The following is a 15,179-nucleotide window of genomic DNA, read 5'->3' as shown; positions in this document are numbered from 1 at the left end:
AAGTGGGAACATCCCAGGGTTTATGTGCTTGGCCACGCTGATGTGACTTCCAGAGCTGGAGAACAGCCCACAGAAGGATGGCAGGTGATGCTACCCATGGAGGAGCATCAACCACTTCTTACAGAACTATTTAGGTTTGAAAAGACCTGCAAGATCATTGACTCCAACCTCCAAAATCGAGTCCAGCCATCATCCATCACTGCCAAGCCCACCACTGAACCACATCCCCCCATATCTATGCTTTTTATGGAGTGTTTTTACATTTCTTAAACTTCATTTTCTGGTTTTTTAGACTGCTGCTCAATCCTCATCACCACCAAAAAAGACATTTTTGCCAGCAGGGAAGGAGAGATGAGGGCAGCAGCGAGGCAAGCAGGAACCTCACCAAGCAGGGCAGCACATCCCAATCCCTGGGCAGGGAGAGCCGCGCACAACCATTTAAAACAGCCCAGAGCAGCCCAAACAGGTCAGACAAGGAGTCAGGCTGAGCTCCTGAGCTTAGATACCTTTCCCAAGGAGAGCAGGTGGATCTCCAGCAGGATTTCTCCCTGCTGTTCCTCATCCCCCATCCTTGCCCCCAGGCTGTGGCTGCACCAAGTCCGAGCTCCCCTCCAGCACAGGCAGGAGAGCTGCAGACCCCAGCGCCGCCCTCGGTGCCCCAGCAGGAGCAAAAAGCACGAAAATCATCTCTCATTCCTCCTCAGCTCCCCAGGCAGCCCAGGGGTACAAATCCTTGTGCGCAGCTGGAGCGGATTGGCAACCTTGGCATTCAGGGGAGCACATCAGCTGTGAGCTCTGGCACTTGGTTCAGGGAAAAGGCCTCCAAGTGGAAGCTGCAGAGCGATGGCAGCCAGCTGCTCCCACCCTGCTGACTGGCCTGGGGGCTGGCAGAGCGCTGCAGAATGTTTGGCATATTTGAAATGGCTCGGTGCAGCCTCTCTGCTGCTGAGCTTCCTCCAAAAGAACGTACCCAGATAACATTTTACAGCTTTACTCTTTTTTTAAAGAAAGGAGAAATAAATCACGGATGTACACACGTGTAGCCTGTTGTCACATGTGTGCATCCACTGGAAATGAAAGCTCAGAACTCCTACACTTAAATATCTGCACACCCACCTGCCTAAATCCTTGTAGTGCACTCCTGCATCCATGTCCACGTCCTAAGACCACCCCAAAGCTGCTTGGTCCCACTGGAGCAGCGACCTTCTGGCTGCAGGAGCCCCTGAGCTGCTGCTGGGAATGCTCCAGCTCCCAGGGCACAGGGAGATGGATTTTTTTCCACCAAATAAATCCACACCACCCCCCACCCATGGAAACCTGGCCCTGGAGCAAGTTTGTGTTCACAGCCTGGGGGGGCAGGGCAGTGCCAGCCCCCACAGTGGCTCCCTGGAGCTCAAATCCCTTCAGCTGCTTCCAAATTTGCAGCCTCTGCCCTGGGAAACTTCAGCCAGGGTTTATTGGGAGTGACCACAGCCGGCCGAGGGAAGCTTTGGCTCCTTTTTCTCAAATGTGGTTTTGTGGGTTGGGGATTTTTTTATTATTTTTTTATCCCATCCCCACCCCGAGGCTTTTTTTGTTGTTGTTGTGTTCCTGCTGGGTTTTGGCAGCAGCCACAGCTGGATGAAAGGCTCGCTTTTAGTGACTGGGATTTCTCTTTGGGAAGCATCCCTGAGGAAATGGGGCTGCAAATGGGATTGTCCAGGATGAGCTGTGGGGTCTGAGAGCTGCCACCACCGAGGCTGAGGCAACAAGAACAGACACAGCCTCACATTTCCTTCTAAAGAAAGCTCAAAAAGGTTTTAATTCCATATTTTTATTACTATTTTATTTTGCTGCTGTTGGCCTGGTTTATTTTTTTTTTTAATGAAGAATCAGTTTTAAATTAACTTCAAGGCATGCAAGACAAAGTGTTCATATTTTTCATCCAGCAGCTGCAGTTAAAGAAAAAAACCAAAACAACACCACCATTATTTTTGATTCTAGCTGCTTTTAGTTTGCTTTACTGCTCTCTTTCCTGACAAGTAATTTAAATATTTCCTGGATACTTTTCAGCTGATTTCTTCCCTCTGACACGGACAAAGATCAGATGGAGATGTAAACTGCTATGATCCCAAATTACCGGGCTTGTAAGACAAGGCCATGCTTAATTTAAAAGGAAATGAAATGTGAGGGGAAGCTCAACCTGCTTTCCTCTGGATAGGTGGGGATGGAGCAGGCCCATGTGTTTTACAGTGCCTGCTGATCTTTAGACCCTGCTTGGCTGTGTCAGAGGGGACAGGAGGTCCTGTTGCAGCTGCAGCTGCTTGTAAAATGCATTTGAATGGCAGAGGGTGGCTTGTGCTGGTAGTAACACCTTGGAACATGAATTATTCCAGTTATTCCCCCGTGATCCCAGCTCCTCCTCGGCAGTCCCCTCACGCTCTCCTCCGCTGACGCAGGCCAGTTAATTCTGGCTTCCAGAACACGCAATAAATAGAGAGAAGGCAACTGAAATAAAACCATATTTCGGTTGGGATTTTATTCCAAGCACTTGGGGTGCTCCTCTCCTGCACACAGGCAGCCCTGAGTGTGCTTCCATGGGAAAGCTTTTTCCATGCAACCCTGCCCTTCCCTCGCAGAGCATTCCAGGGAAGTGCTCAGACCTCAAGGCGCTCTGCACAGGAACAGGATGGTTTTTAATAACCCCTCTGATACCAGAGAGTTTCCTCCTCGTCAATGGATTCAACCATCAGGTGTGTTACTGAGAAAAATCAAGTGTTATTTATGTCAGTGACCCAAAAGCAGGGTTTTTTCTTGCATCCTCTCAATTTTAAGATATTTGTGTTTTACTAATACCGAGCAGATATTGGGAGCTGCAGTCCTGTAAAGGGCTCAGAAATTATGAGTAATACAAGAAATATTGAATAGCCTGGCAGTTCAGACATTCAAAACTTCCCTTCTGCTTTCATTCTTTTTATGAACCATCCAGTTTTCTTTGATAAACCAAATACCACAAAGATTTATGCTTCAAAAGTCTTCCCCCTTCCTTTTCTGCTCATGACACTGTCACTTTTAAAGCGACTGGAAATTGCCCCCTGAGTCACCCAACGCAAGCAGCTTTGCAAAGCATCCAGAATTAGAATGTAAAATTCAATTGAAAGTCCACAACCAAAAAATAAATAAAATAAAATAAAATAAAATACAGACCCAGCCCATGCTGTCAGGGTGTTTTTCTCTTTGCATTTTATTTTGGAATGACAACATTATGTCGGTAATGAGAACAGGCCATTGTGCATCGCTGGCTTCAGTAACACAGCAAAGGTGGTTCCAGTTGTAAAAAATAAATAGGAAATAAGAAAGCAGCTGGTATCTCCCTGTAAACACAGCCAGGAGGCTCAGAGCTGGGACCAGGATGGGGATGGTGGAAGAGGACACGGAGTAACATCCCCAAACTGGTCCTTGGTCCCTTGCTTTGCCCAAGCAGCTGGGAAAAGCCCAAAGGATGCTGTGCTCTGGCTGTTGCTGAGACAGGGGGGCAGGAGAGAGCTCCCTTGGCAAGGAGTGAGTAGCAGTGGGATAAGGAACTCCAGGTTTGGGCTTTAGGGATAAACGAAAGCTCAGCAGGGAGCAGTGCCGGTGGCACATTCCCCAGGAGCCAGCACAGGCTCCACATCACCCACCCACCCTGCCACCACTGCTGCCAAGTGGGATCCACACCTCTCCAGGACCCCAGAATTCCTGCTGAGAGGGACTTTCTGAAGAGCTGCTCCCCGGTGTGGGCTGATGGCGTGTCCTGCCACCCCTCCGGGTCACTGAATTCACGTGAGCTTTGGCTCACTCCGTGGGTTTCTGGTAAAGTGCTGTGGCTGCAGACTGGTTCCACCATCCAAGGGAACACCGAGCCCAATCACAAACCCAGGCAAAGCCCCGGGTTTTCTCTCCCGTGCGGGAAAATCAAGTTTTCCATAGGGCTGCTCACCAGAGTGGCTGTTTGTCCTCTCTGTTCCCTGCTTAGGACAAGCTGCTGTGTGCTGAGATGCCTTCCACATCTTTAAGGGGAGAGAGGAAACACCATGGGCTGCAGAGCATCCTTGCACCGCCTTCTGTGGCCCTCCAAACCCTCTAGCAGCTCTCCCTGCTGCCACTGGTGTACCTCGCTCCACAATTGTGCTACAAATCTGTCCAGTCCTCTCAAATCATTACACAGAAAAGGTGGGAGGCATGCTAAGTGCTACAGCAGCTAAAATAATTTAATTTACAAGCTCCTGAGAGCAAGGGACATGTGTGTGTGCTTTCAGCAGTGCTCCTCTGATAAATACAGGTACAATAATAATAACAACAACGATGAAATAAATAACGATAATAGGAATGAAAGGTCACGCACGTGACCTAAGATTAGGTGCGATCTGGAGGTCGTGGAGCTCAAGCGAGGGATAAAAACACCGCTGCACTTGGAAGGAGGTGGAAAGCTTCGATGCAGAACATGCATAGGACACAGCTGGAGGATCTCGGGCTCAGGAGAAGGATCCAGCTGAAAACGCCGCGTAGTTTCGGGGCTTTTATCCTGGCCGTTCCCTGCGAGTGGGAATGGAAGTCTCCTGTGCTGGCCCTGCCAGGTCCGAGAGCAGGTGGGAGCTCTTCGGTTGTGGATGCTCAGGGGAATCCCATTTTTCCCTGGACCCGCAGCTCAAAATCGTTTCTTTCCGCGTCCGCGGCGGCGCCGCAGGTCTCCGGCCGAGCTGCGAGGGGAGGCTCCGGGCTCCCCACCCAGGGAGGAACTCCGGCTCCAGGTGCTGGGGATCCTGCTAAAATTCCAGAACTTCAGCCGAAACCCCGCGGCTGGCGGGCCTCAGCCCCCGCAAACCGCGTCCCACCCTGCCCTGGCTGGTCCCCCCGCCGCGCCTCGCGGCTGGGCTCAGGTGTGCGAGCGCTTGCTGGCACCGCGGTTGGCGGCCTGCTTGCTCATGTCCTGGTAGGAGGCGGATTTCAGGAAGCGGGGGTAGGAGTCCTTCTCCATCAGCGTGCGCGTCTTGGCCTGGGCCTCGTTGAAGCAGGCGGAGGTGGCCCCCGAGAGGTTCTTGCGGGTGATCTCCCTGGTTTCGTGGTCGATGTTCACCTGCAAGGCAGCAGCGCTCACAAACGTTAACTCCTCTCCTATGTGAGGGCAAGAACTGCTTTTAATCCGTCTCCAGATGAGCGTGAAGATGCTCACAAACCTTTCTACCCCTTCATGGTTAGGCTCAATTTCTGTTCCAACATTAACAAGCCAATCTGATGGACCACACCATCAAGAATTTGAAGCTCTCATGAGCAAGAGCACATCTTCCCACTGATCCAAAACAACTTCATTAAAACCCATCAGGATATTTTATTCCTTTCCCACCCTATTTGATGCCACAGGAAATGCTCTCACCTCCCTGGGCGCCTCACTTTGGACAAACTCCTCAAAGATCCTGTTGGCTTTGGAGGCCAGCTTGGTTTTCGACCGGGTCTTTTTGAAGTCCTCGCATGCCAGCCAGAAGTCGAGGTTCTCCTCGCTGAATTCAGTCTTCAGGAAGGTGTGGAAGGCATTTACCCCACCTGGGGAGGGGACAGAAGAGCAGTTAATGGGACAGAAGGCAGGGAGGAAGAGGAGCAGCAGCAGACACTGCCTGGCGAGAGCGTCGCCCTGGGAGCTCAGACCGTGACATCTGCAGATTTCCTTTCCCTGCAGGCAAATTCCACCCTCTGAGACACTGCTAATTGGCCTCTAGACTCCAATAAAATCCTTTCCCACAGGCAAGTAATCCTCTGGTTTTATTTATCTGACCTTTCTGTAATGAGGCTTCAGAGTATTTTCTTTACAGCTTCGGGAACGAGCTAATTCTACCTAAGGAGAAGCGCGCTGACGCATCGGAACGCTGCAGGAGCCGAGCAGCGGTGCCTTGATTTTGATTTCTCAGCCGAGATCCAGGGGGGAACGAGATGCTGAGGATGGGAGAGTAACTACAGCAAGGATTTCAAAGCTGTGCTGGGAGGGTGGATTAAGTTACCAAGCTGGAGATGCTTGTTAGCCGTCACAGCACGTGAGGAAGGCTGGGAAAAAAATACATTTGGCCCCAGACTAATGCTGTGGAAGGACTTTGTCTGGCTGAGGAAGATCCTTTAAGGTAGACAACTACTTTTGGATTAAAATTTGGGGCTTCTGCCATTGTGCAGAGACCGGTGTAAGGAGGGAATGATGTGTGGGACTTAAAAAGAGATCCCATCTCTGGGACTGGAGAGGGAGACAGCATCTCACAGAAGCCCTGTGCATCACAGACACACAGCTGATACCAAAGGGGGGGAAAGGCCACGGTTATTCAGTAAAACAGCTGGATTCCTTCTCCCTGTGGAGGAGCCATCCCCGGAGGCACAGGACAGACAGACAGAGGGCAGCAATGCAGTTGTCTGGACAAGCCTGAGGGGAGGCGGCTGCATCGCTGCTTCCACCAGGCACCGAGAGCAGGCGCTGCCTTCTCCCGGCTGTGGGGAAAGGGGTGCTTTGGGAATAGCACGATGCTCCCCCTGGAGGGCTGCTCCTCATGGGATGCCCGTGGCAAAGCGCCTGTCCCAAGCGACACAGCATTTCTGCCCCCTCAAAAACACCCAGCCAGGAGGAAAGGGTACAGCTTCATGGGGCAGGCAAAATGAGGCCTCAGATCTGGGCAGGAAAGGGACCTCTTTCGAAATCCTAAAACACCTCATTTGAGGAGGAGGGGAGGTTTCATCGTACACCGACTCCAGCCATACAGCTCACTGCGAGTACGTCTGTCCTACACGCTGTCACCAAGAGAAGAAAACAAAATGCTACTCACTTTTGCTCTTGAGGAGCTGGTCAAAGGACTCCCTCCATTCCAGCACATCTCGGGAGGAGTCTCTGGAAAAGACAAAAGGATGTAAGGCTCGCTGTCCAGCGGTGAGGGATGGGAGCACTTCAGTTGTGCGGCTCCATCGATGGGAGACAGCGGCATTCGGCAGGAAGCCAAAGCCAGAGGCCAATATCCATTACCTGTGGGCTCTCTTTCCTCTCTCCTCCCTTTCTTTTACCTTCCCTGATGGCTCACCCGACCTCAGCTCCATGCTGCTGGCCAGGAGGTTCTCTGGGGGATGCTCAGAAAAACCCTTTTCTGCCGATACAAGTCCAGCAGGTTCTCTAGGGAATGCTCAGAAGAGCCCTTTTCTGCTGGTGCCGCTCCAGGAAGAGCCCCTGCCCCTGAGCAGCAATATTTAGTGCTCTGTGTTTGATGCTGCCTGCATTCCCAGGGATCCCAGCCACCGGGAAGAGCAGGAGCCCCGCAGGTTCTCCTCTTGCCAAGGCCCTGCTCTCTGTGCCTAATGCCAGAGCATCCGTTCCCCGGCAGGATTTTATAAGCGCTGGAGCTGGGAAGTGATCCGCCTTCCCGGCCCGCCTGGGTGGGACTACGTGGAGGGGGGAGCTGTGCTCTGTGCTGCGCAGATGGGCAGGAGCATCCCTCGGGAAAGGCTGCTCCAAGGGGACCTGGCCCTGCCTGAACCTGGGCCAGAGCACTGCTTGGCTTACCTGCGCCTGGAGCCCAGCTGCAGCTTGCTGGAGCTCCCAGTCTTGTGTCCCAGCTCGGGTTTGTGAAGCAGGATGCCCAAGCGGGTCTTCAGATCCTTGGCTCTGGAAGGGAGGGAGGGAGGGAGGGGAGAGGTGGGGTGGCTGGACCGTCAGTCCTCTGCCGCCACCCCCTCGGCTGGCAGGGGCTGCACCCCACGGGCTCGGGGGCACAGCCCTCGCTCCCCAGCTTCAGCCACTTGTTTGCTCTCTGGTGTGTGAAATAAATGCTCCCCACTTGCTTTTCCTGCTCCCTGGCAACGGCGCTCGGCAGCGCATGGAGCCCGGGGGACTGTTCTCTCCTGCTCTATTCCCAGGCGGAGATATATGGAATATAAACCACGACGAGCTCTTTCCTCTGAGGCAGGTAAGAGAGCAGCTGCTGAGTGCCCAGCTGGAGCGCCCCCAGCTCTCCCGGAGCTAACCTGGCTCCTGTTCCCATCCCGCACTCACGGCAGCTCCCAAACCAAACTGGAGAAGCACCGCGATTTCTTTCCGCCGGGCAGAGCGGGAGCATCTCCCTGCTGCCAGGATGCTGCTGCTCCCCTGCTCTGTGTTTTGGGGTGCTCCTTGGGGTCCCCAGGAGCCTGACACCAGGCCGTGGAGAGGGCAGCATCCACCTACCCCATGCCTTTAGGAGGCAGCGGCGGCAGCGATGCTCCTGTGCCAGAGGCTGGGATGCTCCTGCCTGTGCCAGAAGCTGGGATGCTCCTGCCTGTGCCAGAGGCTGGGATGCTCCTGCCTGTCCCAGCGCTGAGGGCACGGAGGAGGCAGCTCCCTGCCCAGGGAGGTGTCTGCGGCAGCAGAAGCGGCTTCTGTCTGTCCCCAGGGTGTCCCCGGGACGGCGTGTGGCCCCGCTGCTGTTTGCGTGCCGCGGCTCGTTCGGGCGTCCCAAGGCGCCCGTACAAAAATAAGGGTTTAAAATGTCAAGCCGGCAGCGTGGGGCTTTGCGGGAGGAGCAACATGTCACTAAACAGTTCAGCCTCGGTGACAAAAATACTCCTGCTGCTGCCAGCTCGGAGCGAGATGTGCAGAGGCAGAGCCGGAGAAAGCCTGGTGTGTTTGGACAGCCCTGGGCAGCCTCCTCTCCCTCCGCTTTTTTCACCTCCGTGTTCCCCTCCTGGGGAAGCAGAAGGGATGCAGCCACACAGCATCACTCGGCTGCGTGTTTCCTCGAGGTCTGCACCCCACTTTCCACCCTAGCATCACATCACGGGCTGGTCCAGGTGCATCTTTTCCAGCGAACCCTCCGGCTCCCAGAAGCGCCTTACCTTTCCAGGCAAGTGATGGGCAGCGCGGCTAAGCCCCGGCACATGCTGAGAGCTGGGCACCCAGGCATCCAGCAACTCATCGGCTCCTTAGGGATGGGCAGAGGGGGTGCAAGAGGCTGCTGAGGCACCAGCTGCCCCTCGGTCCTTTTGCAGCAGCGGCGCGGAGCCGCGCTTTATATCGGGTGGGAGGCGGGAGAGCGGGGAGGGGGACCCAGCATCGCTCCAGCCTCCAGCCAACCAAAAGCTGCTCAGGCAGCCAAGATAAGAGCTTAGGTAAGTTTGTGTGTGCTGGTAAAGGAGGGGGGAGTGGGAGGCCCAGGCTCGTCCTTGAGCATCACAGTCATAGCCGCTTCCTCGAGAAACGGAGGGGGGAAAAAAATCCAGGCTCTTTTCCACCGACGTGTGGAGCCTGCTGAGTAACCGGAGGGTGGGACAGCGAAGGACAGGACAGACGCTGCAGCTCCGTCCTGCTGCTCCATCCCGAGGAGCTATTCCAAATATTCCACGTTCCAAACCTCCCCGCGCTTCCAGCACCGCAGGCTCTGCCCGAGTGGTTTAAGCAGGGGGTGGGAGCCCCCAGCGGGGTCAGGAGGGTTTGTGCTTCCTGGGGTGATGCAGAGGGTGTAATGTTTCCATTTCCCTCTTCATGGCACTGCCAGCTCACAGCTGGAATGTAGAAGGACAATGTCTGGCCCTGTGTGCTGGCTGAAGTCACTTCTTCATCACAAATTCCCTGCTGGTGTGTGTGAGGAGGGAAGGGGTGTGCATCAAAGAGAGCCAAAACCTGGGAAAGCATCGGATAATTGAGGATCCTGATGAGGAAAGGTTGGAAACTGGAGGGGAAGGACTGAGCCAGCAAAAGAGAAAGGGGTTAAACCAGTGCACACCAGCAAAGCCCAGGGTCTGGTGCTACAAGAACCAGAGGTCCGTGAGAACCAACAGGTCTCTGTGGTGATGTCAGGCTCACGCAGGATCCCAGAGCTGCCCTCCCTGCAATTCCCCAGCTCAGTGGCTCTGGAAAGGAATGACTTTAAACCCTCCCTGCTCATGGCCAGCCGAGCACAAGGCCGCAGCTGCCACTTCCACTCCTCATCCTCTCCCTTCCTCCCTGCTATTCCCAGCTCAGACATTTTTCCAGAGCTCCAGTTGTCTCCTACCCTTGCTGCCTGCATTCATCACACCCAGCACGTTGCCAGAGCATCTTTCCCAGGAGAGATGAACTGTGCCAGGAGAGTGGCAGCACGAAGCCATCTCGGCCCTGGGCCAGGAAGAAAGGCTCCTCTCAAGCTGCCTTTGGGATGAGGATATCTGGATGGGAGACTTTGGGAGGAGCATGAGGCACCTCAGCCCCACTGAGCAGTAAAGGAGAATCCTGTCTTTCTCTCATCGCTTAGGAAAAGCCACAGAAATGGTCTTGCTCATGGACAGACAGGAAAAATGCATCAGGACAGATGAGAGAACACACACTTTCAGCTCCTGTCTCAGCTCTAATGTAAGAGCAGCCTCTTTCCCCATGGCTCTGGGGTTTTTCACTCAAATAATCAAGTTTAAGCCTTCTTGGTTAGCAGATATTCAGCTACAGATAAATGGCTGGAGTTACAAGAAGCTCTTATTCACGTCTTCCCTGTGCCTTAAAACCGTGATTAGAGCTGTGATCCTTGCTGTGGACTGAAGGGAAGATCTGCAAAGTCACAGGATGCTCTGGTAACTCTCCCTGGTGCTCAAGGCATGGTGTGAGCAGGTCATGCCAAGAGGAAAACCTCCAGGAGCCCGGCCACGTGTTGCAGGCACACGGGACAGAGGATTTCTGGCTGCAGCTCCACGGTGCCTGGCACAGCCACTGTGCTGGGAAGGAGCCACGTGCTGCTGGAAGCAGCCAGGCAAGTGTAACTATGGCAAAAACACAGCTGGGATGGCAGCAGCAGCAACTGGTGAGGAGCAGGGGGGATGTGAGCCAGAGCAGAGGAACTCTGCACACCTCTGCCTTGAGATTACAGCCTGCTGACACTGTCCCCTCTTTGCTCCAGGCTCCCTGCTGCTTTTCCCAGAGAAATAAAATGCATTGGGAAAGTGTGTGTGTGTGTGTGTGTGTGTGTGTGTGTGTGTGTGGTTTTGGGCAAAAAACCTGGGCTCAGGTGAGGCCAGGATGGCAGTGAAGCAGAGGTGAGGAACTGCCCATGGTGGGACAGAGAGAGCCCTGTAGAATCCCAGGGAAGGGAAGGGAAGGGAAGGGAAGGTGCGGGAAGGGAAGGGAAGGTGCGGGAAGGGAAGGGAAGGGAAGGTGCGGGAAGGTGCGGGAAGGGAAGGTGCGGGAAGGGAAGGTGCGGGAAGGGAAGGGAAGGTGCGGGAAGGGAAGGGAAGGGAAGGTGCGGGAAGGGAAGGTGCGGGAAGGGAAGGTGCGGGAAGGGAAGGGAAGGGAAGGTGCGGGAAGGTGCGGGAAGGGAAGGGAAGGGAAGGGAAGGGAAGGGAAGGGAAGGGAAGGGAAGGGAAGGGAAGGGAAGGGAAGGGAAGGGAAGGGAAGGGAAGGTAAGGGAAGGGAAGGGAAGGGAAGGGAAGGAAGGGAAGGGAAGGGAAGGGAAGGGAAGGGAAGGGAAGGGAAGGGAAGGGAAGGGAAGGGCAGGGAAGGGAAGGAAGGAAGGGAAGGGAAGGGAAGGGAAGGGAAGGGAAGGGAAGGGAAGGGAAGGGAAGGGAAGGGAAGGGAAGGGAAGGGAAGGGAAGGGAAGGGAAGGTGCGGGAAGGGAAGGTGCGGGAAGGGAAGGGAAGGGAAGGGAAGGGAAGGGAAGGAAGGAAGGGAAGGAAGGGAAGGGAAGGGAAGGGAAGGGAAGGGAAGGGAAGGGAAGGGAAGGGAAGGGAAGGGAAGGGAAGGGAAGGGAAGGGAAGGGAAGGGAAGGGAAGGGAAGGGAAGGGAAGGGTAGGGAAGGGAAGGGAAGGGAAGGGAAGGGAGGGGAAGGGGGGGAAAGGGAAGGGAAGGGAAGGGAAGGGAAGGGAAGGGAAGGGAAGGGAAGGGAAGGGAAGGGAAGGGAAGGGAAGGGAAGGGAAGGTGCGGGAAGGGAAGGTGCGGGAAGGGAAGGGAAGGGAAGGGAAGGTGCGGGAAGGTGCGGGAAGGTGCGGGAAGGGAAGGGAAGGGAAGGGAAGGGAAGGGAAGGGAAGGGAAGGGAAGGGAAGGGAAGGGAAGGGAAGGGAAGGGAAGGGAAGGGAAGGGAAGGGAAGGGAAGGGAAGGGAAGGGAAGGGAAGGGAAGGGAAGGGAAGGGAAGGGAAGGGAAGGGAAGGAAGGGAAGGGAAGGGAAGGGAAGGGAAGGGAAGGGAAGGGAGGAAGGGAAGGGAAGGGGAGGGAAGGGAAGGGAAGGGAAGGGAAGGGAAGGGAAGGGAAGGGAAGGGAAGGGAAGGGAAGGGAAGGGAAGGGAAGGGAAGGGAAGGTGCGGGAAGGGAAGGTGCGGGAAGGGAAGGTGCGGGAAGGGAAGGTGCGGGAAGGGAAGGGAAGGTGCGGGAAGGGAAGGGAAGGTGCGGGAAGGGAAGGGAAGGTGCGGGAAGGGAAGGGAAGGGAAGGGAAGGGAAGGGAAGGGAAGGGAAGGGAAGGTGCGGGAAGGGAAGGGAAGGTGCGGGAAGGGAAGGGAAGGTGCGGGAAGGGAAGGGAAGGGAAGGGAAGGGAAGGGAAGGGAAGGGAAGGGAAGGGAAGGGAAGGGAAGGGAGGGAAGGGAAGGGAAGGGAAGGGAAGGGAAGGGAAGGGAAGGAAGGGAAGGGAAGGGAAGGGAAGGGAAGGGAAGGGAAGGGAAGGAAGGGAAGGGAAGGGAAGGGAAGGGAAGGGAAGGGAAGGGAAGGGAAGGGAAGGGAAGGGGGAAGGAAGGGAAGGGAAGGGAAGGAAGGGAAGGGAAGGGAAGGGAAGGGAAGGGAAGGAGGGAGGAGGGAAGGGAAGGGAAGGGAAGGGAAGGGAAGGGAAGGGAAGGGAAGGTAAGGGAAGTGAAGGGAAGGGAAGGGAAGGGAAGGGAAGGGAAGGGAAGGGAAGGGAAGGGAAGGGAAGGGAAGCACAGGAGTGGGATTGGGCTGTTCCAGCAAAGTCCTCCTCACCAAGGCTGCCACAGCCCCTCTGCCCACTCTGCCCCTGGCACAAGCCACCAGCTGAGCCCTCTGCCCCCTCAGGCCACTTTTCTGCCTCTCCCCTCCGATGGGGCAGTGCAAGGACAGGCAGCTGGCCAGCACTAGGTGAGATATTTCATATTGCAGAGCTCTTCCCAGGGTTATGCAATAGCCTCTCAGCCCAGCTCCGTGTGTGTACTCGGATGTCTTCATGCTGCTCTGTATCTAATTTAATTACGTGCTTCCTGTCTCATTTAGCTCAGCAGCCTCCCGCGGCTCCGGCTCCGTTGCCTCCATTATCAGCCTTTGTTTTGGAATAATACAAAAAAACTCATCTGTGTCGCAAGGCCTGGGGCCAGGCTCCCTTCCCAGAGCTGGGCCACAGCCTTGCCAGCACCAATCCACCTCCCATCCATAGGGACCAGCTTCATTTCCAGCAGGCAGGTCCTGGCAGGTGCCTGCTGAGGCTGGGAGGTGGCTGGGCTGTGAAGGCACCCACAGCCACCCTTCATTTGTGGGGGTACAGCAAAACACACACACATACACACCCCATCAGCCCCAGGGATTGCTGCTGGTGTTCCTGGGTCAGCATCTGCAAAGTGCCAGCAACTTTGGAAAAAGCAAAAGCAAAGGTTTCAGTCCCACACTACAGAAATGGGGTGGGGAATAGGAAAGGAAGGGTTTGGTGACAGGGTGCAAAGTGCCCTTGAGTGCGTGCCCCAGTGCACAGCCGAGCTCTGAAGAGAGTTTCTGGCAGCGGTGTTTTGGTATTTTGTATTCTTGTATTTTTATACCATTCAAGTGGAATACGGGGAAGATACAGAAATAGATTGGGAAGGGGAGGCAGGCAGAAGGAAGAGGGGAAGAGCCAGGCTGAGCTGTGCTCTTGGGGTCTCACTGCTCACCAAGGAGCCTGTCCCCAGTTTCTCCTAAACCAGTGGGCAACCAGAGAGGTGGCAATCAGGAATGGTCAAACCTGAAGGCACTCCAGCAGAGCCTGCCATGGAATCAGGGGAGGTGCTGAATGCAAAGGAGCAGAAATGGGAGGTTTAAAGGCCCTGCTCGTGTTGCACAGCCCCTTTCCTCCCCACCTGCAAGCTGTTGATAAGCTCTGGATGCCTTTGAGGGGGGCAGTAAGCCAAGGAGATGGGAATGGGATGGAGGTTGGTGCTGTGCAGGCAGGAGTGCAGTGGTGGGGACAGGGTTCAGTGGTGGGCTGGGCAATGCTGCCATAATGGTCCAACCTGATGATCTGAGAGTTCTTTTCCAAGCTGAGAAATTCTAGGATGGTGCCAGGGAGGAGCAGGGAAGCTGCCAAGGCCTAGACAGCAGCCAGGCATCTGCAAGTGGTCTCTGAGTAGCCACATTGCAGCTGGGCAAAGCTTCTGGGACAGGGACAGTCAGGGGACACCTGTGGGACACCATTTCCACGTGGCTGCAGGTGAGCCTGGCTCCATCTGTGCCTGCCCAGCCCATCCCAGGACATCCCAGCTGCCCATGAAGGATCCCTCACCCTCACCCACGGGGCCTTTGATGCTCTCCCAAAGTGTTCACAGGTGGCACAGGAGGAAATAGCTGCTCTGGAAATCTGGAAAGAGATTATTGAAATTTTTTTTTAAAAATTCATAATCATAATAATAATTAGAATTACAAAGGAGGTTTTCAAGGGGCAGCTGTTATCCGCTCTGCTCACGTGCTGGCTTTGCACAGCTGCACAGGGAGAGGTAGCTGACAGCAGGTACTTTTAATCTTCTCTTTCCGTTCCCAGCACCTGCTTTTTAAAGCCACTGAGCAGCCAGGGGGAAAAAAAAAAAAGCTAAAAGATGATGGCTAAATATATCCCAACTAAGAGGAGAGACAGAGCAGCACTAATGGCAGATCCTTCCTTGGATGCATTCAAATTGGTTTGGCTCGGAGACAGGCTGAGGGAAGAAGCAGCAGATGAGAAACAGTAGAAGAAGGGATTTAGGGGAAAAAATAAGGGGGATAGAAAGAAGCCAGAGGGACTGATAAATCCCACTACACCCATTTCCAGAGGAAAACAAGCCCATTTAATTTTTGCTTTTAAATGCAACCCCGTGCAGCCCACAGAGCAAACACTCACCTTTGGCAGGGAGAGTGGGCGAGGGAGCCCTCAGTGTGCCCAGGGCCAGATGAGATCCAGGTCACTGCTTTTCCTGCAGGCCAGACCAGCTCAGGAGATGCTCAGCCCTTCCTCACTGAAGCCCCTCAGGGTTTCTGCAGTAAATCTCTCTTT

General features: G+C 54.8%; 1 protein-coding gene across 2 annotated transcripts; it reads right to left on the bottom strand.

The window, feature by feature from the left end:
• Positions 1-3,252: 3,252 nt before the first annotated feature.
• Positions 3,253-9,003, bottom strand: LOC102100555 (regulator of G protein signaling 16). 2 transcript variants are annotated; one of them, XM_005528689.2, is made up of 5 exons: positions 8,848-9,003; positions 7,541-7,642; positions 6,816-6,877; positions 5,393-5,559; positions 3,253-5,095 (listed from the first exon to the last, which is right to left on the bottom strand). In XM_005528689.2, the coding sequence occupies exons 1-5, from the start codon at positions 8,925-8,927 to the stop codon at positions 4,895-4,897; spliced, it is 612 nt and encodes a 203-aa protein (XP_005528746.1). In that variant the 5' UTR covers positions 8,928-9,003; the 3' UTR covers positions 3,253-4,894. The 2 variants fall into 2 exon arrangements, with proteins under 2 accessions (XP_005528746.1, XP_087916455.1); XM_088060329.1 differs by lacking the exons at positions 7,541-7,642; positions 8,848-9,003 and adding an exon at positions 7,010-7,317.
• Positions 9,004-15,179: the final 6,176 nt, after the last annotated feature.

Source organism: Pseudopodoces humilis, chromosome 10, assembly GCF_049639895.1.
Source record: "Pseudopodoces humilis isolate 2021_Gansu_Grassland_sample_001 chromosome 10, ASM4963989v1, whole genome shotgun sequence".
Classification (NCBI taxonomy): domain Eukaryota; kingdom Metazoa; phylum Chordata; class Aves; order Passeriformes; family Paridae; genus Pseudopodoces; species Pseudopodoces humilis.
The sequence above is the reverse complement of the archived record's forward strand: the minus strand, read 5'-3'. Positions and strand labels throughout refer to the sequence as shown.